Source organism: Neophocaena asiaeorientalis, unplaced genomic scaffold, assembly GCF_003031525.2.
Source record: "Neophocaena asiaeorientalis asiaeorientalis breed wild unplaced genomic scaffold, Neophocaena_asiaeorientalis_V1.1 scaffold49, whole genome shotgun sequence".
Lineage (NCBI taxonomy): Eukaryota > Metazoa > Chordata > Mammalia > Artiodactyla > Phocoenidae > Neophocaena > Neophocaena asiaeorientalis.
Window position 1 is genome coordinate 6,220,387 of NW_020172456.1, and position 23,749 is coordinate 6,244,135.

Consider the following 23,749-nt stretch of genomic DNA (forward strand, 5'->3'; position numbering starts at 1 on the left):
GGCTCAGTAGTTGTGACACATGGGCTTAGTTGCTCTGTGGCATGTGGGATCTTCCTGGACCAGGGCTCGAACCTGTGTCCCCTGCATTGGCAGGTGGATTCTTAACCACTGACCCACCAGGGAAGCCCAAGATAGATAAACTGAACTTCATCAAAATTGAAAAATTTTATGCATCAAAGGACGTTTTCTTTTGAAGAAAGAAAGTGAAAAGGCAACCCAAAGAATAGCAGAAAATATTTGGAGATCATATATCTAAAGAGTAAAACCCAATTTTTAAAATGGGCAAAGGATGTGACTAGGCATTTCTCTAAAGAAGGTATACAAATGGCCAATTAGCATATGAAAATATAGATGCTGAATATTATTAGTCATTAGGGGCATGCAAATCAAAATCACGAGATATGCTTCACACGTATTAGGTTGGTATAGTTTTTTTTTTAAAGGAAAATAAAGTGCTGATGAGCATATAGAAAAATTGAAGCGCTCATACATTTTGATGGGAATGTAAAATAGTGCAACACTATGGAAAACGGACAGTTCCTCACAAAGCTAAACATATAATTACCCAGTAATTCTACTCCTAGGCATATGCCCAAAGAATTGAAAGCAGGGATTCAAACAGATACTTATATGTCAGCATTCATTGCAGCATTATTCATAATAACCAAAAGGTGGAAACAACCCAGGTGTTTTGTCAATAGGTGAATGAATGAACAAAATGTGGTATATACATAGAATGGAATATTATTCCACCATTAAAAGGAATGAAGTTTTAATATGTGCTACAACATGGATGAACCTTGAAAACGTTATGCTAAGTGAAATAAGCTGTACATGAAATGACAAATATTGTGATTCCACTTATATGACATCTAAAATAGGCAATTTCATAGAGACAGGAAGTTGATTAGAGATTACCAGGAGCTGAAGGAAGGGAGAACTTGGGAGTCATTGCTTAATGTTTTCAGCGTTTGTGTTTGGAGTGATGAAAAAGTTCAGGAAATAGGTAGTGGTAATGGTTGTACAATATCGTGAATATAATAAATACCACGGAACTATACACTTAATAGTTTAAATGGCAACTTTTTGGGGCAAATTTTATGTTATATGTATTTCACCACAATTAAAAAAAATTAATTGATGACTCAGTGGTGCACGTTGAGTGAATTGTATGGTACGTGAATTATATCTCAATCTAAAAAAAAAAGTCTGTTTCCTAGACACGTGAATGAAACTGTAGATATCAGAGACTAAGAAAATCTTGAAAGCAACCAGAGAGGGAAAGACAAATTATATACAAATAAAAATATAATGATTTTACACACCTATCAAGAATGGTCAAAATCCAGAACACTGACAACATCAAATGCTGGTTAAAACGTGGAGCAACAGGAACTGTAATTCATTGCTGGTGGGAATGCAAATGGGACAGCCACTTTAGAAGACTTTAGGAGAAGTTTTCTCATAAAACTAAATGTACAGTTACCATATGACCCAGCAATCACACTCAAACCAAATGAGTTGAAAACTTATGTCCACACAAAAACCTGCACACGGATGTTTATAGCCACTTTATTCATAATTGCCAAACTTGGAAGCAACAAAGATGTCTGTCAGCAGGTGAATGGATAAATAAACTGTGATATGTTCAGACAATGGAATATATGAAAAGACATGGGGAACCTTAAATGCATATTACTAGTGAAGGAAGCCAGTCTGGAAAGGCTACATACTGTATGATTCCAGCTCCATGACAGTTCTGGAGAAGGCCAAACTATGGAGACAGTAAGAAGACCAGTGCTTGCCAGCGTTTAGGGGAGAAGAAGAGATGAATAGGAGGAACACAGAGGATTTTTAGGGCAGTGAAACTATTCTGTATGATACTACAGTGGTGAATACATGTCATTATACATTTGTTAAAATCCATAGAATTTACAGCACCAAAAGTAAAACCTAATATAGACTGTGGATAAACTATAGGTTTGTTGATTGTAACAAATGTATCACTCTGGTGTGGAATGTGATAGTGGGGGAAGCTGGGGGGGCAGTGCAGAGGGTATATGGGAACTCTGTACTTTTCTGCTCAGTTTTCCTGTGAACCTAAAACTGCTCTATAAACTAAAGTCTTTTAAAAGAATATATATACACAAATATATACATAAATAATGAGTGTAAAGCCAGTTCACAGTAGCAACAAAAATTATTAAATACTTATTAATCTGGAAAATGTGTATTTGAAGCCTACCTTAAAACTTCAGAGACATAAAAGACTTGAATAAATAGTATTAGATGGAATGGGTCAATTTTATGTCAGTTTTTCTCAAATTAACCAGTGAATTTAAGGCAATCTTAATTAAAATCCCAAAGGTTTTATTTGTCAACAACTGAACAAAATTACTACAAAGTTGATCCCAAAGAATAAACATGGGAAATAACCAGGAAAATTCTGTGGGATAAAAATTAGCGAAAGTGATTATGCCAAAGCAGTTGTTAACATAATGATCAAAATAGCAGCTTGTGCCAAAATAGAAAGAAATATTGGTAGAGCAAAATAGAAAATTCAGGATAATGTAATTTTTAAAAATACATATTTGGCATTGAGTCAGTGATCAAGGATAGAGAATAAATTAAAAAACAAAATAACAAATTTTTAAAAATTGATAGTATATGTGGCAAGGTACCCAGAATGAGATGTCAGAATTTCTTAAAATGTTAGAACAGCAATGCTGAGAGCTCAATTGCTGAGATTTTACTCTTTCCCAGTACTTGATTTTCTTTACTTATTGGACCAAGAAATTAAGAATATATTATTAGGCTTTGAAGAAGGCCAAATATCAACAGAACATGAAGGAATATTTTCTAGAGCCGAATTCAAAGAATTATTTAAATGGCCATTCATCACTGTCTCCAAGCTGAAAAATACAACTTTCCAGGATTTGAGTGTAATATGTAGTATATCACTGTAGCATCTGACTGAATGATGAAAAGCAGTCTTCAGTGACAAAGTATTCTATTATTTCTGGGTGTGAGCTCAATCTCAACATCTAGAACGAGTTCACAGAGTCACCAAACACTTGACATTTCTGACAGCCTATAATTTTGAATTAAATTTTTTCTAATCTAGACAAGAAAAAGGAACAGAAGGTAGCCAAATTAGGAGGGATGAGGTAAAATTGTCATTATATGCAGATGACATGGTACTTTATATACAAAACCCTAAAGACTCCACATAGAAACTATTAGAACTGATAAATGAGTTCAGCAAGGTAGCAGAATGCAAGATTAACATACAGAAATCTTTTCCATTTCTTTACACTAACAACGAAATATCAGAAAGTGAAAGTTTAAAAAAAAATCTCGTTTAAAATTGCATCAAAAAAGAAAATACCTGGAAATAAACATGACCAAGGAGATGAAAAATTTATATGCTGAGAACTATAAAACATAGATGAAGGAAATAGAAGACAATTCAAAGAAATGGAAAGATATCCCATGCTCTTGGATTGAAAGAATTAATATTGTTAAAATGGCCATACTACCCAAAGCAATCTACAGATTTAATGTGATCCCTATCAAATTACCCATGACTTTTTCACAGAACTGGAATACATACTCCTAAAATTTATATGGAACCACAAAAGACCCGGAATTGCCAAAGCAATCCTGAGGAAAAAGAACAAAGCTGGAGGCACAACCCCACCCCCCCAACTTCAGACAATGCTACAAAGCTACAGTAATCAAAATAATGTGGTATTGGCATGAAATCAGACATATGGATCAGTGGAACAGAATAGAGAGCCCAGAAATAAACGCACACACCTATGGTCAATTAATCTTCGACAAAGGAGGCAAGAATACACATTGGAGAAAAGTTAGTCTCTTCAGCAAGTGGTGTTGGGAAAGCTGGACAGCTGCGTGTAAGTCAATGAAATTAGAACATTCCCTCACACCATATGCAAAAATAAACCCAAAATGGCTTAAAGACTTACATACAAGACATGACACCATAAAACTCCTAGAAGAGAACATAGGCAAAACATCCTCTGACATAAATCGTAGCAATATTCTCTTAGATCAGTCTCCCAAGGCAAAAGAAATAAAAGCAAAAGTAAACAAATGGGACTTAAACTTAGAAGCTTTTGCACAGCAAAGGAAACCATAGACAAAATGAAAAGACAACCTATGGGCTGGGAGAAAATATTTGCAAACGATGTGATCAACAAGGGCTTAATTTCCAAAATATACAAACAGTTCATACACAATAATATCAGAAAACAAACAACCCAATCAAAAGATGAGCAGAAGACCTAAATAGACATTACTCCAAAGAAGACCTACAGATAGCCAACAGGCACATGAAAAGATGCTCAACATTGCTGATTATTAGAGAAATGCAGATCAAAACTACCATGAGGTATCACCTCACACCAGTCAGAATGGCCATCATCAAAAAGTCTACAAATAATAAATGCTGGCGAGGGTGTGGAGAAAAGGGAACCCTCCTGCACTGTTGGTGTTAACATAAATTGGTACAGCCACTATGGAGAACAGTATGGACGTTCCTTAAAAAACTAAAAATACAGTTACCATATGATCTAGCAATCCCACTCCTGGGCATATATCTGGAGAAAACTGTAATTCAAAAAGATACGTGCAGGGACTTCCCTGGTAGTCCAGTGATTAACCACTCCGTGCTTCCACTGCAGGGGCACAAGTTCTGTCCCTGGTTGGGGAACTAAGATCCCATATGCTGCATGGCGTGGCCAAAAAAAAAAAAAAAAAAAACCAAAAAGACACATGCACCCCAGTGTTCATAGCAGCACTATTTACAATAGCCAAGACATGGAAGCAACCTAAGTATCCATCGACAGATGAATGGATATGGTGATGTGATACATACATACAATGGAATATTACTGAGCCATAAGAAAGAATGAAATAATGCCATTTGCAGCAACATGGATGGACCCAGAGATTTTCATACTAAGTGAAGAAGTCAGACAGGGAAAGACGAATATTATATGATATCACTTATATGTGGAATCTAAAAAAACGATACAAATGAACTTATTCACAAAACAGACTCACAGACATAGAAAATGTACTTACAGTTACCAGATGGTAAAGGGGAAGGGAGGGATAAATTAGGAGTTTGGAATTAACAGATGCACACTACTATGTATAAAGTAGATAACCAACAAGGACCTACTGTGTAGCACAGGGAGCTATTCAATATCTTGTAATAACCTGTAATGGAAAAGAATCTGAAAAGGAATATATATAATATATTATATATAACTGAATATATATATTATTTGATTCACTTAAAACTGAGCATTCTTGCTGCTTTGTATAATGTTTATTCAAAATTATAGCTGTTACAATTCTTTAATGTCCTTAGTCTATATGATCTTTATGATCGATACCTTAGGTATTTTGCTACCTAAAGTCCAACAGTTTCCTAAATTGATTTTAATATGTTGGTTTTATGCATTTATTCAGTATTGGAAAGATAGGGGTAAAAATGAAAAATTCAGTATATGAGCATTATAGGACTGTCCTGGGTCAGGCTGCTTGGGTTTGAGCATTCACTAGCTGAATGGTTTTGGGCAAGTTACTTAAACTCTCCATGCCTGTGTTTCGTAGGGCACTGGTTATTGTGCCCATGAATTACTACTGTTTCATCTTCATCCAGGGCCAAATGGTGGGAGATACGGGGCGGGGGAAGCAGAAAGGGGGGTGGAGGTGTTGGCCCACCTTCCTGGAATCACAGTCTCTTTAAATGGAGGACAGCCGCCTTTTCTCAGAGGTGTGTGGCTCTTGCAGGTTTCCCTTGCTGCTACCACCGACACCACCACGGAATTTCCTGGGGACTGGGGTGTGAAAGTTCAAAAAAAGATAAATAAAAGGGAGGGGGATTCCTATACTCTCTGAGGATAAGGAGTTACCTTACCTGGTCCTTGGGCCAGAGCTAGAGTGCTTTTCCCAGAGTTCTGTCTGTGCCATAGCACTCACTTGGATATCTGGCTGTGTAAAGTTCAGGCTGGAGGTACCAAAGGGGAGGAGGGGCAGGGAAGGTAAACTCCCTGCCAGTTCAGAAATACCTTGAATTCTGGTATTCTTCTCTGATTCATCTTATACTCTTTACAGAGAACTCAAATAGGTGCTTCCATGTATTCTGTTCTGGTTTTATGGTTTCATTCGGAGGGTGGGACAGGGTAATGTATGTCTACTCCATCTTACCCAGAACCAGACTCTAAATTTCCTTTTAAAAGAGAGCACTTGTGATATTGCCATCATCCTTTGTGCTTTCTAACCCAAGACTATTCCCATACTAAGGTACAATTTGAATAATATTACTACCTTGCAAAAACAAACCAAAAAAAGCTTTATTAGCTCTCCATTGCCTCTAGGATTAAGTACAGACTCATTTCAGTGTTCAAATTCCCCAGCTGCAAATACCTCATATTCTTGCCAGACAGGAATATTTGCTGATATATAGTTACTCTGTTCTACACCTATAGCTTTTGTTAAATTCTACCTGCCTAAAATAGGTTCCCAACCTTTCCAATACAGCTTCTTCAAGTTCTGCACATCTTCTAAAGCTCAGATGCACTCACTACCTTCTTAAAATTTTAGTTTTCTGCCCTGTTCTTATGTGCTTCCCATAAAAGGAGTATGTGATCTCTTCAGCCCTTGAGTAACTGTTTTTTTATTTGTACCTTTTCAACACACACACACACACAAACACACACACTTTGTTTTAGGACTATTTTTATGTTTAGAGATATAGTAACTGTGTCTAGCATAGGCTGTTATGCCTCAGATCCAATAGATTCAGGTAACATTTAGTGCTTATCATGTACTTTTTCGCCTACTCCTCTATAACAGCTCTTGGAGACCTTTATTCTAAATCTCAGTCACATGAGGACACTGAGGGTAAGTAAAGTAACATTACCTTAACTCTTCTATAGTGGCTGTGAGTTTCTTGAGTGCAGGAATTTTAATATTCAATTTTCTACCATGTAATATCTGCCATATAGCAGCTACTCAGTAAACAGCAATAGCTGTAACTTTTCTCTTCTTTCTACAGTACCTTGGGCATGTAGAAGTTGATGAATCAAGAGGAATGCACATCTGTGAAGATGCTGTAAAAAGATTGAAAGCTGTATGTATTTGATGGTTGCCAGTGTTGATCTATATGCTGTAAATATTTTCTCAGAAGATTTTGCTCAGTAAATTTTAGTGACCCACTATCCAGTAAGAACAGTATTTCTCTTAAGGCAAAATATGTGGGCTAATTAATAAAGAGCATTTCACGTTGTCCATCCAAAGTTGTAAGTTACAATGACCAACTTCTTCAATTTAGGCCAGACATTATGTAAAAGATACTTTTAATTCAGAACCCATATTAAACAAATGGTATGAATTCTTATAGATGAATAATATTCTAAAACCAGGATAAAACTATTACAGTTAGTCTTTTAACCTAACTGTGACAACTGGGTTATAAATTACTGATTTTAACTCTATAGGAAACAGCTCTCCAGGAAAAAGTATAAAATAGAGATATCTGTGTTGACAGCAGGTGAGGTTTACATTTTGGGGAGACTTAATTATCATTACTGCTACTCCCCAGTTTCCTTCTCTATACTCCTCTAACATAAACAATGTATTTCCCTGCCTTTTGCACAAACTTCAGCATACTTGAAATGGAGAGTCCTTTTCCAGAATAAATAATGTCTGTTTTGCCTATTATGCCATAGAACACATCCCAGGCACATGCCTGTGTATTTAATAAAAGGAGAGAATGAGTTCAGAGTTCATAAATGTTAAGATTAAAGTGTTAACTTCATATTTTGGATAGGTTTGAAGAATGTTTCTTAAATTCTGACAGCCCTCTTCACAACCTTCTCTCCAATGTGTGGCCTTTTCCCCCTTTGCTGTGAAAGCTTTAAGCATTACTTTTGCATGCCCTTGCCCCAGGACAGCATTAAATACTTGTTGCTTTGGGTTTGCTGGTATGGTGGGCTGCCACAAATTTGGCTACTAATGAGTGCTTTTTTTCCCCCTCAATTTGCTTAATCAAAACTTTTCTGCTTCTTGGTACATTCTATATGACCTCTTACATACAGTTCCCCAATATAAAAGATACAAAGTCAAGGAAGCAACCAACTCAGAGAAGTGGATTATGTTTTCGAACAAATGTCTGAATCTGTTATAGAAAGGAGAGGAGGAGAAAAATAACTGATTATGGTATGCAAAAAACTAAAAAACAAAACAATATATAGACACACATACATACCCTTCACTGCAGATTTTGGTCATTTAAATTCTTAAATGTTTGAAGCCCTTCTTAGTCTATCTGTGCTCTCCATTTAATCATCATTAATGTTAAAGGGACTTTATATAATAATTTATAGACTTGCCGTGTCCACGTAAATATAGTCCCCAGTTAAATACAGCCTCAGATAATGCAGTTTTCCAGGAAATTTAAATTCAATCTCTTATTTAACAAAATAATTCTAAGTTCAGTAATAGAATAAGATTTTCTAAGAACATTTTAAAAAGTAATGCAATGATTTGCCCTACTAGTCATTAAACATCATAATGCTAATAACTGAAAACAACAGATGAACCAGTGAATAGACTAGATAGACCTGAAACAAACCTTAAATAGTTATTAAAATCTTAGAGCCTACATAAACTTAACATTTGGAAGGTCACTGTGGAATGAGCCTTTGGAAAGTCTTAATTCAGCATATGGCTTCATGTTTACTCTCTAAATAAGGAAAAACTAGGGATGGTTTATGTTTGCCCAGAAGATAATTAAGAAGTGGTATTTAGTTGTTTAATGAGCAGTCAGTCCTCTTCACTGTCTAGTTTTCTTTAACCTACTTTTAATTAGAAACCTCTCTTTATTACATAGGTAGTATATGTTCATTCTGTAAAATACAAATGAACAAAAACAGTACATAAAATCTCTTGCAGTCCCAGAGATAGCCACTATTCACTGTCTAGTTTTATTTTTATTCATTTATTTATTTTTAGTAAGGGCAGAGTGCCTGCCTCTATTTATCTATCTATTTGTCTATCTGTTTATTTATTTATGGCTGCGTTGGGTCTTCATTGCTGTGCCTGGGCCCTCTCTAGTTGCGGCGAGCAGGGGCTACTCTTCGTTGTGGTGCGTGGGCTTCTCGTTGCAGTGGCTTCTCTTGTTGCAGAACATGGGCTCTAGGTGCATAGGCTTCCATAGTTGTGACATGCGGGCTCTAGAGCACAGGCTCAGTAGTTGTGGCGCACGGGCGTAGTTGCTCCGTGGCATGTGGGATCTTCCCGTACCAGGGCTCGAACCTGTGTCCCCTGCATTGGCAGGCGGATTGTTAACCACTGAGCCACCAGGGAAGCCGTCTAGTTTTAAAACTGATTGTTGAGTGAATTTTTTTATTTTACCTTTTGGTTTTAACCAAGGAAATTGGAAACTGTAAGCGTGGTTATTTGAGATACAGGACTTATTTAAATAATAAAATTATCGAAAAAATAAGTTTCTATTTTTACCAGAAATCGGAACCAAATTGCTGTTTGAAAAATTATATCTATGCCTGGAACAGTGTCTGGCACATAGTAGCCACTCAAAAAATATTTCTGGAATAAATATACAGGAAACAATTCAGTCCTCAATAGGGGGTCAAATTGAATTTCGTAATAATCATAACAATGTTATATTTAATGTTTAAAGTTTATGAAACCCTTTTGCATATCTCTTAAAAATCCTTATTTCCCTGTGGTCTTTGACAACTAAAATGAAATTATGCATATTTGGATTGCTTTTCTGGACATACTTAAACTTTTGAACTTTGAAGGAAGATTGACCACTTCTGAACTTTTGATTCAAGAAATTTTTAAAAATTCTTCAGACTAACCCTACCCAGGAGACTTGGAGCAAGTGTTGTATAATAATTTTGCACAGGCAAACAAGTATTTTTAAAAATAAGATTGAATTTTTGGGAGACTAGTGCCAATTTCCTATTTATTATACTCACTGGAACTTCCCCTTCTATTAATACCCTTTCTAATGCTGTATGAAAAAGGCTGCAGAAAGTTGGAAGTCTTCAGATGTTGTTCATCTCAGATCATGTTAGTCCACAAAAATTCATTTTTTGTCTTTTCATATTTTTACTATACAGAATTTTCTAGATGCCTTTTTCCCTTCTTTTACCGAACATTCATCTAACAAACATGTATAATCTACTGTGCCAGATGCTTATATTGTGCCAAAAGCTATGTGTCTGGAGATGTTTGTTTATTTTCATAGATGATAAATATTCCTCTTATCGTTTCAAATAAATGGAAGCAAATGTAAAAATGTACAGACCTACAGATTAAAGAAGAAATAGCATGTCTGGAACAAGTTTGAATGCCAAAAAAGTTTTTAACTTTAAAGAATTATGCAGCTCAGATGTACCAGTTAAATAGGAAAACAAACATCTTAAACCTATCACTCAAATGATCTTTGAACTAAAAATGTAACATTCTAGCGCTTTTTAAATTTGTGCGGGCTTGAAGAAGCAGGATAATTTGCAAGTTTTTTTTTTTCCTTCCAAGTAGTCCCTTACAATTTAGGATTACTTTAACTTCAGTTAGAAGTTATCGGCATACTTAATATTTTCAAATGAAAAGATATTGTGACTAAACAACATATGCTTCTCAGAGCATAAATATGTTTAAATTTTTTTTACTTTATATGCATAAAGTTAGTTACAGTTATTTGCCATTCATTTACTTTGTGGCGTAATTTTACCAGTTAGCCACTTAGGGACTTAGATTGTATAGGATAAATGACAGAAATGACTATTGCCCATTTTCATTGCCTTAATGCAGAGTTAGTTGCAGGGGGAGGAGTACTGTCATTTATCAATCTATTTTGTAAAAAGTGTATTGGACCTTTGGTTATCTTGCTTGATACTGGTGCAAGATGCCTTTCCTTTTAAAATGTCTTTTCTTCCCATTGTCTCTGTGTTTCTCCCTCTCTGTCTTGGTTTTAGACTAGTTTCATTACACTACCAGTTTCTAATATGTTGATTTTTTATTTGCTGTTTGATAAATTTGTTTTAATGTATGTTCTTGTTTTAGCAGGTAAAAGAATCATAATTTAATTTTTTTAATTAATATTATTCTCTACTCTAATAACTGTCTTTTGATGCATTTTGCACGTCAACTTTTTTCATTAACATCTGAGGTCTTTTATAAATAGAAGGCAAACTCCATGTTTAACAGGAGCTTTTCTGGGAGCTAAATTAAATATTAACGAATCTCCTTCCCACATCTTCCTATCCCTAAAGAATGGTGAATCTTTTAACTTGGGCTGCATCTTTTAAAAGCTGGTGGTTACCTAAAAGTCTAACGAAACTAGGGTCACCAAACTTGGCAGCAGAAATAAACTTAGTCTTATTTCAAAACATTTTATGGAAATATATGTTGCTGTTTGTGATTTTCAAAACCTAGAGAAAAAACAAACCATTCAGTGTTTGAGAGTATTGAATGAGTTTTATGAGTCAAATTTCTGTAGAGTTGTCTTTGTCTAGACATTTATTCACTATTAATAATGGATTATAAAAGGTGAAGGCTTAAAGTATAGTTCAACCAAAACTAGGAAATGTTAAAGTTAAGCTAGCTTGGGTGAGTTAGAACTCATCTACTTTGCATAAGTTCTTCAGATTTTAAATGGTGAGCAGTTTTCAAGGTTTGTATATGCTTAAAAATTGGTGCTGGGACCACAGACAGTTGTGTCTCTTTTACCTATGTAGTTTTAGAATTGTATAGTTATAACTGTCAGTACAAATTTCTTTCTTCTAAAACAGTAGCATTTAAAAAGAAAACAACCCTATTCTTCAAATTTTAGTTGTGGTTAACAGATGTGGTTTGGTTCTCAAATATATTAGTTTTCTCAGCTCCAGTGAAAGCATTGGCCATGTGTTCTTTATAGATGATTTATTCTGTGTTTGAAATAGAACATATCTATTATTTCCCCACAGTTGCTATGGAATTGATCAGCACACACATACATACAAACCTGTCCTAATGCATAAGTAAGAATTCTCAAAGTGGCATCTTGAACTCAGCAAGAAAAAGTCTGACAAGGACCCTCCCTTCACACTCATAATTTAAGTGTAGCATTTTTTTAGTGTTACTTTGTGATCATTTGAGTGTGGACTGGTTTTTTCATTGGTGACTTCCACATATTTGACCACTGATTTTAAATTGAAAAATGTATGTGAACAGATCAATTTACCACTCACTATTACGAAAATTTAAATGCAAATCTCACAAACCAGTATGTCCTAGTCTTTTTCTCTGCTGCCAAATTTGAATAATCTCTGTTTTAAAAGTCAGTAGAGAATGCTAAAGTAACTAGTTGCTCTGCATGGATACAGGTTCTGATTTCTTCTCTTTCTGCGGATTATTAGGCCATACAGTATGTTTCGCTGCATTTTCATGCACCCTTCCTTTTTCCCGGTCACTCCTGTTATGGATAACTCTTTAAAACTCTCACTCCCTTCCCCTTCTCCTACTTTGTCCTTCACCCAACCTCTGTATATGCTTATTGCTGTGAAACCTTGGGACATTTAGCCCATACAATAATAGCGCTCGACCTGTCCCCCTGTTCCTCCAGGAAAGGAAGTTCTTCAAAGGCTTCTTTGGAAAAGTAAGTCTGATGCCACATTCATGCTTGCTTTATAAGGAGTTACACCCCTAGTATAGCACTGACACATTTTTTGAAAAAGAAGTACAGCTTTGATTTCTTTGTAATACAGGAATTGATTTGACTAAATATGTAAATTAATGAATTGGAAAGCTATCTATGATATTACCTGTGTGTCTGTTGATACTAAATCTGATGATTCCTAGGAAAGTCCAATAAATAAATCAAGTAGGTTAAAAAAGAATTGCTTCCTCAAGACTAGGTGTTAAAATAAATTTAATTTGATCTTGCAAAATTGTTCATATTAGCATATTTGTTGAGTTTTTTAACAAGTTTTACTTAGTGTTCAATATTGACAGAGAAGTGGGAAGAAATACTAAATTCAAGTGAAAATTAAGTGTATCCCAAATTTTACATTCATTGCTATTACTTTTTTTCAATCCAAGTTAAATTTCAGGCGAAGTAAGTGAAAGTACATAAACTTATCTTTGAGGATCCTGTACTCTTTAACCTGGGATGGTAACCTAAGAAAAACTGTCTTAATTAGTAGTCTACCAAATGTCTGTCATATGTGGAATGTTCTTTATGTAGATACTTTTCAAAGAATGCTTGTTCAAATTTCCTTAGAATTAAGAATATATAGGATGGGACTTCCCTGGTGGCACAGTGGTTAAGAATCCACCTGCCAATGCAGGAGACATGGGTTCGATCCCTGGTCCAGGAAGGTCCCACATGCTGCGGAGCAACTAAGCCCGTGTGCCACAACTACTGAAGCCCATGCACCTAAAGCCCGTGCTCTGCAACAAGAGAAGCCACTGCAATGAGAAGCCTGCGCACCGCAATGAAGAGTAGCCCTCACTCAACACAACTATAGAAAGCCCGCGTGCAGCAACTAATATCCAACACAACCAAAAATAAAATAAATAAAAATTAAAAAAAATATATATATATATAGGGCTTCCCTAGTGGCGCAGTGGTTGGAGTCCGCCTGCCGATGCGGGGGACGCAGGTTCGTGCCCCGGTCCGGGAGGATCTCGCATACTGCGGAGCGACTGGGCCTGTGAGCCATGGCCGCTGAGCCTGCGCGTCCGGAGCCTGTGCTCCGCAACGGGAGAGGCCACAACAGTGAGAGGCCCGCGTATCGCAAAAAAAAAAAAAAAAAGTGTATATGTATATATATATATATGATGACAGTACAGAATGTATTTATCTGTATTACAGATAAATACATTTCTAACACTTTTGTGTCTAAGCTTATCATTGTCTAGTTTTGAGTAAGTTACAAAATAAGTCAGACTGAGAGAGTATAAGAAAAAACTACTGTCATTGTATAACTGAGTGTACATTACTAAAAGTTTATGTGAATATAAAAATCCCATCACAGTTCATTTTTCACTGGGTGGTTTTGTTACTTTAAAGAACGATTTTTTTTCCCTGACCCTGCCATATGCCACGTGAGATCTTAGTTCCCTGACCAGGGATCAAACCCATGCCCCCTGTAGTGGAAGCTCGGAGTCTTAACTGCTGGACCTCCAGGGAAGTCCCTAAAGAACAATTTTATAAAAATTTTAGGGCTTCCCTGGTGGCGCAGTGGTTGAGAGTCCGCCTGCTGATGCAGGAGACATGGGTTCGTGCCCTCTTCCGGGAAAATCCCACATGCTGCGGAGTGGCTGAGTGAGATCTTAGTTCCCTGACCAGGGATCAAACCCATGCCCCCTGTAGTGGAAGCTCGGAGTCTTAACTGCTGGACCTCCAGGGAAGTCCCTAAAGAACAATTTTATAAAAATTTTAGGGCTTCCCTGGTGGCGCAGTGGTTGAGAGTCCGCCTGCTGATGCAGGAGACATGGGTTCGTGCCCTCTTCCGGGAAAATCCCACATGCTGCGGAGTGGCTGGGCCCGTGAGCCATGGCCGCTGAGCCTGCGCGTCAACGGGAGAGGCCACAACAGTGAGAGGCCCGCGTATTGCAAAAAAAAAAAAAAAAATTATTAGTTGCCGCTTTCTTCTCAATTAAATATTTTAGTTGTAACCCTTTTTTTTTTTTTTTTAACATGTTCTGGTTTAGGTCACCTTTATATTAATGTAAACAAATTTGAAGGATTTTAGATTGAATGGTTTAATTCAGTAACTTCTGTCAATCTGAAATAAAAAGTCATATAATTTACCCACACATGTCACAATAAAATTTTTTAGTAGATATTTTGAGCCTGAGTCAAATTAACAGGTCCGTAGAATGTAGGATCTATAACTAGAAAGAATAAATCCTATAGACATTTGCATCATTATAAATAGACACTATAATTGTTAAACAGGTTTTTTTGGTGGAGCATTTATTCTTTCCTAAATAGAATTTCTCAAAGCAATTTCACATCACCCCAGTTAAAATACAATTTTAATTATCTTCTAAGTGATCAGTTTTTAGTATATCTACTTTAGTAAAAGTCTTTCTTGTCCATGAAGGCTAGATAGAGAAAGCTAAAGGAGAAAATATTGGTTTGGTTTATAGAAAAAACATGTTAAAGTATATTTTTTAAAAGGTTATAACATGATGTTAAAGAACAAAGATAGCTCTCACTTGAGAATCACCTCCAAGGTGGCAATATTCATTGCTATAAATAATGGGGTCATTGTGCATCTACAGTGTCACCAAACTGGGTCACACTGTGCTTCTTAGCTGTTTTCACTGCATTTTGCTACATGGCAAATCCATATGGTATGAGAAAGAAAACTATGAATTATCTCACTTAATCCTTACAGTAACCCTGAAATTATTATTTTCCCATTTTACAGTGAGAAAACTAAAGTTTACAGAGGTTAAGGGACCTGCCTGAATCCACAGATACAATAAGTGGTAGAATCTAGGATTTGAACCCAGATAATCTGATTCCAGAGTCTACATTCTTAATCACTATGCTATACAATCACTCAGTTTTCAGATTATTTACAAGCAAAGTTTAAAAGATTTAACCTTAAAAGATGCTAGTTAAGAGCTTCCTGGAAACTCATTTTTACTTTCTTTCTTCTTTAAAGGTAGTACTTTTTTTTTTAATTTATTTATTCGTTTTGGCTATGCTGGGTCTTAGTTGCGGCATGCGGGATCTTTAGTTTTGGCATGCAGACTTCTTAGTTGCGGCATGCCTGCGTGATCTAGTTCCCCGACAAGGGAATGTACCCGGGCCCCCTGCACTGGGAACGCTGAGTCTTACCCACTGGACCACCAGGGAAGTCCCTAAAGGTAGTAATTTAATTTTGGATTTTTGTCTCTTGTCAGTTTACTTTGTTACTAGTTAATGTTTTAAAGAATCTTTTTCAGTGGTTCAGACTAACATTTTATTTATTTAGAGATGTTTAAACCATACTAGTGAGATTTTCTTAAAAGATTCTAATTGATCCCATAATGTGAACAAACATGAACCTCAGAATTTTTTTTCTTCCAGTTTTATTGAGATATAATTGGCATACAGCACTGTATAAGTTTAAGGTGTACCGCATAATGATTTGACTTCATATATCATGAAATGATTACTGCAATAAGTTTAATGAACAACTCTCATCTCACAGAGATACAATACAGAATTCTTATGTTATTGTGAGAATTCTTTTTATGGCCAGGCAATTTTATTCTTATGTACAATTTTTTTAAATTACAGTAAGTCATTCAAAGAGTTTTGAAAATCAAGGGAGAAAAAACCATCACCTATAACTTTCCAGAAATGTGCTTAATTTTAAGTGAAAAACTTTTCTTTAATTTGGAGCCTTTTAAACCTTTCAAGTTGGCATCATTCAACTCACATTCACACTAATCTACAAGAAGTAGTCTGGTGAAAAAGATTTGGTTTGTTGAGTTTGCTAGGTCAGTTGTGTTTTGATGAAAGCTAAAAATGAAGAATCTCATAGGGAGTTTTTATCTAGTAGAGTTCCTCATAAATTTTGATACTTTCTTAGCCTTCTTATCATGTATGGTTTAATGGTCCAAGATAAAGAGAACAACAGTTATCGAGTGTTTCCATCAAACACATTTGGAGAAAAGTAGGTAGATGGGAGAATTATTAGCCCTGATTCTGAATTTGTAAATCATGGCCAGGAGAACTGCTGCTGCTTTTCCCTAAGTTGCATCCTGGACCTGACCACCCTGTTCTATTCCTGTCAGGGGCCTGACCTCCCTGTTCCTCCAGCAAATGGGAGCAGTACCTTCAGAAGCTTTAGCAGTGAGGAACAGATAAACCTGGGTGTGTTACAGGGCTGTATTATTAACCCATTGTAAGATTACACACATCTTAGAAGGAAAAAAAAACCCTGAGGCTCTGAAATACCTTTTTCTAAACTTAGCTACATTAAATTGATCATTTTTTTAGGAAAGTCAAGAATGTACTCAGCTTTTTAGGAAGTATTACATACAGCTTCTAGTGTATTTGGCCATACTCGGCAAATATTTTATTACCAAGCAATTACGTGACACTTAATGTTTGAAAAGGATATTAAAATTTTAATGTATTTGAGGAAACTCATGAGCTAAGTAATCTATATTACCATTTTATGAGGAACTGACTGAACACAGAGATATAAAATGTTTTCAGGCCACCCTATTAGGTCTCTTTTTAAAGCCATTGTATTAGAAAAATTCAGTTCAGTCTACCTCCTGTGAGTCTTTCTCCTGGGTGTGTCCTTGACTACTGACACAAAACACTTCTAGTCACCAAATGTGTAGAGATTTTTTCCCTAACCAAACAATTCTCTGTGACACCAGCTAGGTGTCCTACAATTTAACTCAATTCTAACACTGTCTATTTGGAGATAGTGTCAGATCCCATAGATTTAAAGACTCAGTCTCACAGGACTGCTCCCACCCACTTCAGATGCCAGTTGCAATTGTAGGTCCCCAGGTTACCCATAATAACTTCTGTCTAATTTGGCTACAAATTGGAGGTTCCCATGACCTCCTCCTCAGGTTTGATTAATTTGCTAGAACAGCTCACAGAAATCAAGGAAACACTTATGTTTACCAGTTTATTAAAGGATATGATAAAGGATACAGGCGAAGAGCCAGATGAAGAGATACATAGGGCGAAGTCTGGGAGTGTCCCAAGGGCAGGAGCTTCTGTCCCTGTAAAATTGGAGTGTGTCACCTTCTCCATGTGGATGTGTTTGCCAACCTGGAAGTTCTCTGAACCTTGTACTATTGGGATTTTGTGGTAGCTTCCTCACATAGGCTTGATAGGTTATTCCAATTCCAGCTCCTCTTCCCGCTCTAGAGGATAGGGGTTAAGGCTGAAAATCCTAAGCTTCTCATCATGGCTTGGTCGTTCTGGCAACAAGCCCTCATCCAGGAGCCCACCCAGGGTTGTCTCATTAAACAAAAGATGCCCTTCACTTAGGAATTTACAAGGGTTTTAGGAGCCCTGTGTCAGGGATGGGGTCAGAGACCAAATATCAGGACAAGAGATGCTTGTTGTGCTCTTATCACTTAGGAAATTACAAGGATTTCAGGAGGTCTGTGCCAGGAACCAGGGACAGAGACCAGTATATATTCTCTACTATCTCTTAGCCATCTACTTGTATTTATATAGAACTTTATAGTTTGTGATGTGTTTTGACCTACTTTCTAACTTGTTACTCACAACAGCTCAGTGAATTAGACGTGATAGTTCATGAAACTACATTTTACAAATAAATAAACAAGCTCAAGGAGGTCACCCAGCTAGTAGTAAATGGCAGTGCCTACCCTGAAACCAAAGTTTTCTGAAACTTAGTGCAGAGTTCTTTCACCTACCCTGTGTTGTTCTGTCATTCAGAAGTGTTGGCCTCTGCTTTCCTCGGATAGGCTTTAATTATAGTGAATGGAGAAGTGTCAAATGCAGGGGACACTAGACATCTCAAGGGCCTGAATGCTTCCCACAAACATGCATTGTATGGCCTGCGCACAGTTCATAAATATGGATTAGTTGCTAATATTTCAAACATTGAAAATTTTTACATCAAAACTATTACATCTGGGCTTCCCTGGTGGCGCAGTGGTTGAGAGTCCGCCTGCCGATGCAGGGGGCGCGGGTTCGTGCCCCAGTCTGGGAGGATCCCACGTGCCGCGGAGCGGCTGGGCCCGTGAGCCATGGCGCTGAGCCTGCGCGTCCGGAGCCTGTGCTTTGCGACGGGAGAGGCCACAGCAGTGAGAGGCCCACGTACCGCAAAAAAAACCCAAACTATTACATCTATCTTAAGAATGGAAGATCTGGCAAAACGGCATGCTTTGTATGTAGCAACAGTGGCTTGAGCTGAGTACCAGTTGTGCCCTTTGGTTGCTTGTTTGCCACATCCCTGCAACTCCCTATGGTCCCTACACTCAGCCTGCTTCACTCATTTTGTTGCCGCTTTTAACCCTGTAGGCGTTTGAGTTTGTGAACTCCTCCCTGGGCTATTATTTGATTGTGGTGGGGTGTGTGTGTGTGTGTGTGTTAACCACTTCTAACTGTATAAAAAGCACCAAAAATATTATAATATTTGTTTTAACAGATACTGTTAATGTACTGCCAGATATAATTTTTCAAGTTTTGATGCTGTTACAGTTGTTAAATGGCATCATTAGAAATGGTTATGTTTTAGAGAATACATAGTTGAAAAGTAATGCAGGGTTATATTGTTTTCAACTAAGTATCAAGAGTAAAACATTTCATGGTATTTATGACCACTGTTAAGTCAGTGTACTCACATCTACATTCTAATTAGATTTCCTAAATTTTCTCCTCAATGGCAAATTGTACTCAGTGCTTATCTTCACTCTGGATCCTTTCCTTTACATGTGAGGGAATATCACTTGCTGCCTCTTTCCTTTTCTTCCTTTCTGTTTTTTAAATTCTCATGCCCTTCTATAAATTTTACCTTCTTTTGTATTTTATTCGTTGCATCTTTTAGGATTTGGTTTATTTATCCTTTTGAAGTGCAATATAACAAATTTCTGAAGAAGAAAAAAGACAATCCCAAGAGTACTCAGAAGATTTCCATTGATCCTTGGTTTCAGTATTTCCTGTGACATGATCAGCTAATATGTCAAATGCCCTGGCCACTGATCTTTTCTAGATTTAAAAAAAATTCATTAACCTTTGGAGTTACCTTTTTTATTTGTATTCATGAAGACTTAGTGGTTCTCAAGCCTCAAGTCACAGTGTCTAAAACATACTAGGGACTGTGCTAGGCTATCCAGATCAAAGATGAGCGAGACAATCTCCATTTTTTAAGTCCAGTTTACTCTCATTTTCAGATGACTGTTTGACTCCTCCTTCCTTTTCCTTAAACCTCCAGAATTTCTTACTCTTCTTTCAGTTGATGACCTTGCTTCCTACTTCACTGAAAAAATAGAATCAACCAGAAGAGAACTCTCAAACATGACACCACATCTACTTACCTACGTGAATCTGTGCATATATACTCTGTTTTCCCTCCAGTTCAAGGGATGAACTGTCTGTGCTCCTAGCTGAGGCCAACTCCTCCGCAAGATTCTTATACTAGCTCTTAGTCATTCTAGTAATGCTACCCCCCTCCTCCATAATCAGTTTTTCTTTCTCTAGTGGATCATTCATTAGCATTAAAACAAACCATCTTTCTAAAAAAAGGTTTCTTCTTGGTGCCTTCAGTTTCTGCTCTCCTTTCCCCTATTAAACTCGTTTAATCAGACTTTATTTACTCAACCTATCAGCAGCATTTGATGTAGCAGCCAAATCCCTCCCGCTCCTCGAAACAGTCTATTCATTTGGAGTTCAGGTGTCATATTCTCTTGATTTTCCCTTGTGTTGATGCCTACTTCTTAGTCTGTGGACTGTTGTCTACCTACACTTCTCCCTTGATGATCTCATCCAGTGTCATGGATTTAAATACCATCTCTATGCTGATGATTTTGAAAGTTCTGTCTCCAGACATCTGCCCTAAACTCCATAGTGGTACTTCCATCTTAGAAGCAGTATAGCATAGGGGTCAAGGACACAGACTGGGGATCTGGATTAATTGTATTTAATCCTGGCTCAGCCACTTATTAGCTTTGTGACATTGGGAGAGGTTCTTAACTATTCTGTACCTCAGCTTCCCCACTTATAGAAAAAGGATAATACTAATTCCATCTTCACCTGATTGTTGTGACGATTAAATGAGTAAATATAAGCAAAGTGTACAGAATAGCCTGCCATATGGATGTGTCAGTATCATCATCATCATTAAACATTTCACACTAATGTGTCACAAACCAAATTCCGAAACGCTCTCCCAAATTAGTCTTCCCTAGTCTTTCCCATCCCAGTCCATGTGCTTTAGCCGCAAATCCTGGATCTGATCTTGACTCCTCTCTTTCTCTTTTACCCTGTATCCATCCCATCAACAGTTCCTGTCTCACTACCCTCCACCACTATTGCTGTGGTCCAAGCCAGCTTCTCCGCTCACCTGAATCATTGCATTAATGTTCTACACAATCTGCTTTCATTATTGTCCCCCTACCATCTGTTCTCAAGATATCAGTCAGAGTGATCTTTTTAAGACAGAGGTCTGATTGTGTTGCTCCACTGCCCTAGATCCTCCAGTAGCTTCCTGAGCTACTCAGGGTAAAAACCAGTCTTTTAGGCCTAGCAGGCCATTATACATGCATTATTTCTGTCCCTTTTCCTATCTTCTCCTATTCTTGCTTCCTGTGTTCCAGCCACACTAGCCTCCTTGCTGTTCCCTGAGCATACCAGCTATGCTTCCACCTCAGGACTTTTGCACTTACTGTAACCGCTAATCTGGAACACACATCATCCAGATATATGCATGGCTCACTTCCTCATCTCTTCCCATTTGTTCAAAAGCCCCATTTTCACTGAGGCAGTCACTGAGAGAACCTTATTTTAAATTTCAAATACCACCCTCCTCCATATACAGACACTCACTATTCCCCTTCCTAGCTTTATTTTCTTCTGATAGGGGTTATCACCATTTGTCATAGCCTACATTTTACTTATTTGGGTTTTTTTTTATCTCTTCCTCACTAAAACATAAACATTTTGTGGACAGAGATCTTCACCTAATTTAGTTCACTGCTGAATCTTCAATGCCTAGAATAGTTTGTGGTCCATAGTAGCTGCTCCAAAATGTCTGAGTTAGTGAATGACACATGCAGTGCTTTCAAGTTCACCCTGTAGTGGGAAAAACCGGACAGGTAAAAAAAGGTAGTTAACAAATTGTGTAACAATAATAGGTACTATTGGAGCAGAGAAGGACAGTGAATGTTGGAGATTGTGATTAAGGCTTCTGAGAGGAGATGATACCTAAGGCTGAGACTTAAGACTGTGACTTCCAGTTAAACTAAGTTAGAGGAAAAAGGCATAGAAGGAACAGCATTAACAGGGCCACTGGAGCGACAGAGAACCTGCTCCGACTCATTCACTTATTCAACCTAGGGATATACAGAAGGAGACAGAAGATAAGACCCAAGTTTATGGTATGGATGAAAGGTGGTGGGGAAATCATTCACTGTGAGAAGAGTTATGATGAATTTCGTTTTGGACAGGTTGAATTTGAGGTCCCTGTGGAATTTTCACTCTATTATATGCATTTGAAACTTAATATGAACTTAGTATGAACTTAAATGAACTTAATATTAGAATAATTTCTGTTCTAAGTTCCCTTCTCTCAGTTAAAAGTGATTTATAAACTAGGAGAGCTAAATAGCCTCCAAAAATCTCGCCTTTGTTGTTTGGTTCATGACGTGCTATTATCCTTATTTTTTCCCCAAAAGCCTTTAAAGGCCCTTCTCACTTAAGAAAGTGCAGGTTAAAAGTTACTGTACTTTTAAGGAAGCAGCCATTGGAGATAGTACCAGTCTCAAATCCTACAGAAAGTTGTGTTTCTCGGAGGTACATTACTGTATCTTGGAATTATAAGACAAAATTTATTTGTTACACAGTTCTGTTCAGAAATTCAAATGTCATCAAATGATAGATATGAAGGCCCTCTCAGATTAAAAAAGAAGAAGAAGAAGCCAAGTTTCCTGTTAAGGAAGTCTCTCATTCACTCATTACAAGACACACCGTGTCATGGTTGCCTACGAATATATCATTATTACTCCATAATGACTGGGTTATCTCTGTGTGTAGGTGTGACAGAAAGACCGACCAGAGATTCTTTACATATTGGGTACCCTTGAAGACCTCTTTGGTGTGTAGCAGAAGAGCTTTGCACAATAGAATGGCAAATCGCCGTTGCTCAGAAAGAGTGACTTGCTCTACCCTTCCTGCCCAAATTTGTCTGTTCGCTGCTGTTGCTTCTTAACATTTCATAGCTATGCCAAATTATGCTTCTGTGTGTCTTTAGCATTTCTTCGCTTTGGCTTACATTAGAACACCTTTTTGTTCTTGTCTGTCATATGCCCAACACAGTTGTCTTGCCTCCAAATATCACTTCTGTTTATGTTGATTAATTGCGTGTTCTTATCTCACTGGTGGCCTTAGGAATCATAGAACTTTAGAGTTGGACTGTGCCTGAGTTTGGGTCTCAGTTTAAAATAATAGGATATAAGCACATTTGTTTAAAAATAGAAAAGAAAAAGAATTCAGGGACAATTCCAAACAGTTCTAGTATTTCAATATAATGAATTGTCTTTCCAAAATAGGTTTAATCACTTTCCAGGGATTATGATGATTTATATCAGAGGTCATCAAACTATGGCCCACTACCTGTTTTTATAAATAAAGTTGTATTGGAACAAATCCATGTCCATTTGTTTACATATTGTCTGTGGCTGCTTTTGTGCAGCAGGGCAGAGTTGGGTAGTTGTGACATAGACTGTGTGGCCTGCGAAGCCCTAAATATTTGATACCTGGTCCTTCACAGGAAAAGTTTTCTAATCATGATTTAAACAGTTTAGAAACATACTTCTCCAACTGGAAATCCGAAGTACTTCCCCAGATAACAGCATGTAAAACAGAAGAGTGACTGTGAGGATCTGTTAGCGTACTGAGCACACTACCAACTTGTGATCTCCATCCATTTAAAAAAATTTTTAAGTGGTGTCTACCAAAAAAACAAAACAACAA

At 37.1% G+C, this 23,749-nt stretch overlaps 1 protein-coding gene across 5 annotated transcripts in view; it reads left to right on the top strand.

Moving 5' to 3' along the window:
- Positions 1–23,749, top strand: part of NUMB (NUMB endocytic adaptor protein) — a 177,670-nt gene that overhangs the window by 132,396 nt on the left and 21,525 nt on the right. For 3 of the 5 annotated variants that reach the window (XM_024737746.1, XM_024737748.1, XM_024737747.1), the window contains exon 5: positions 7,094–7,168. In XM_024737746.1, the coding sequence (XP_024593514.1) occupies positions 7,094–7,168 (75 nt within the window). Of the gene's footprint in view, positions 1–7,093; positions 7,169–12,673; positions 12,707–23,749 lie in introns of all 5 variants that reach the window. The other 2 variants (XM_024737744.1, XM_024737745.1) reach the window with 1 other exon arrangement.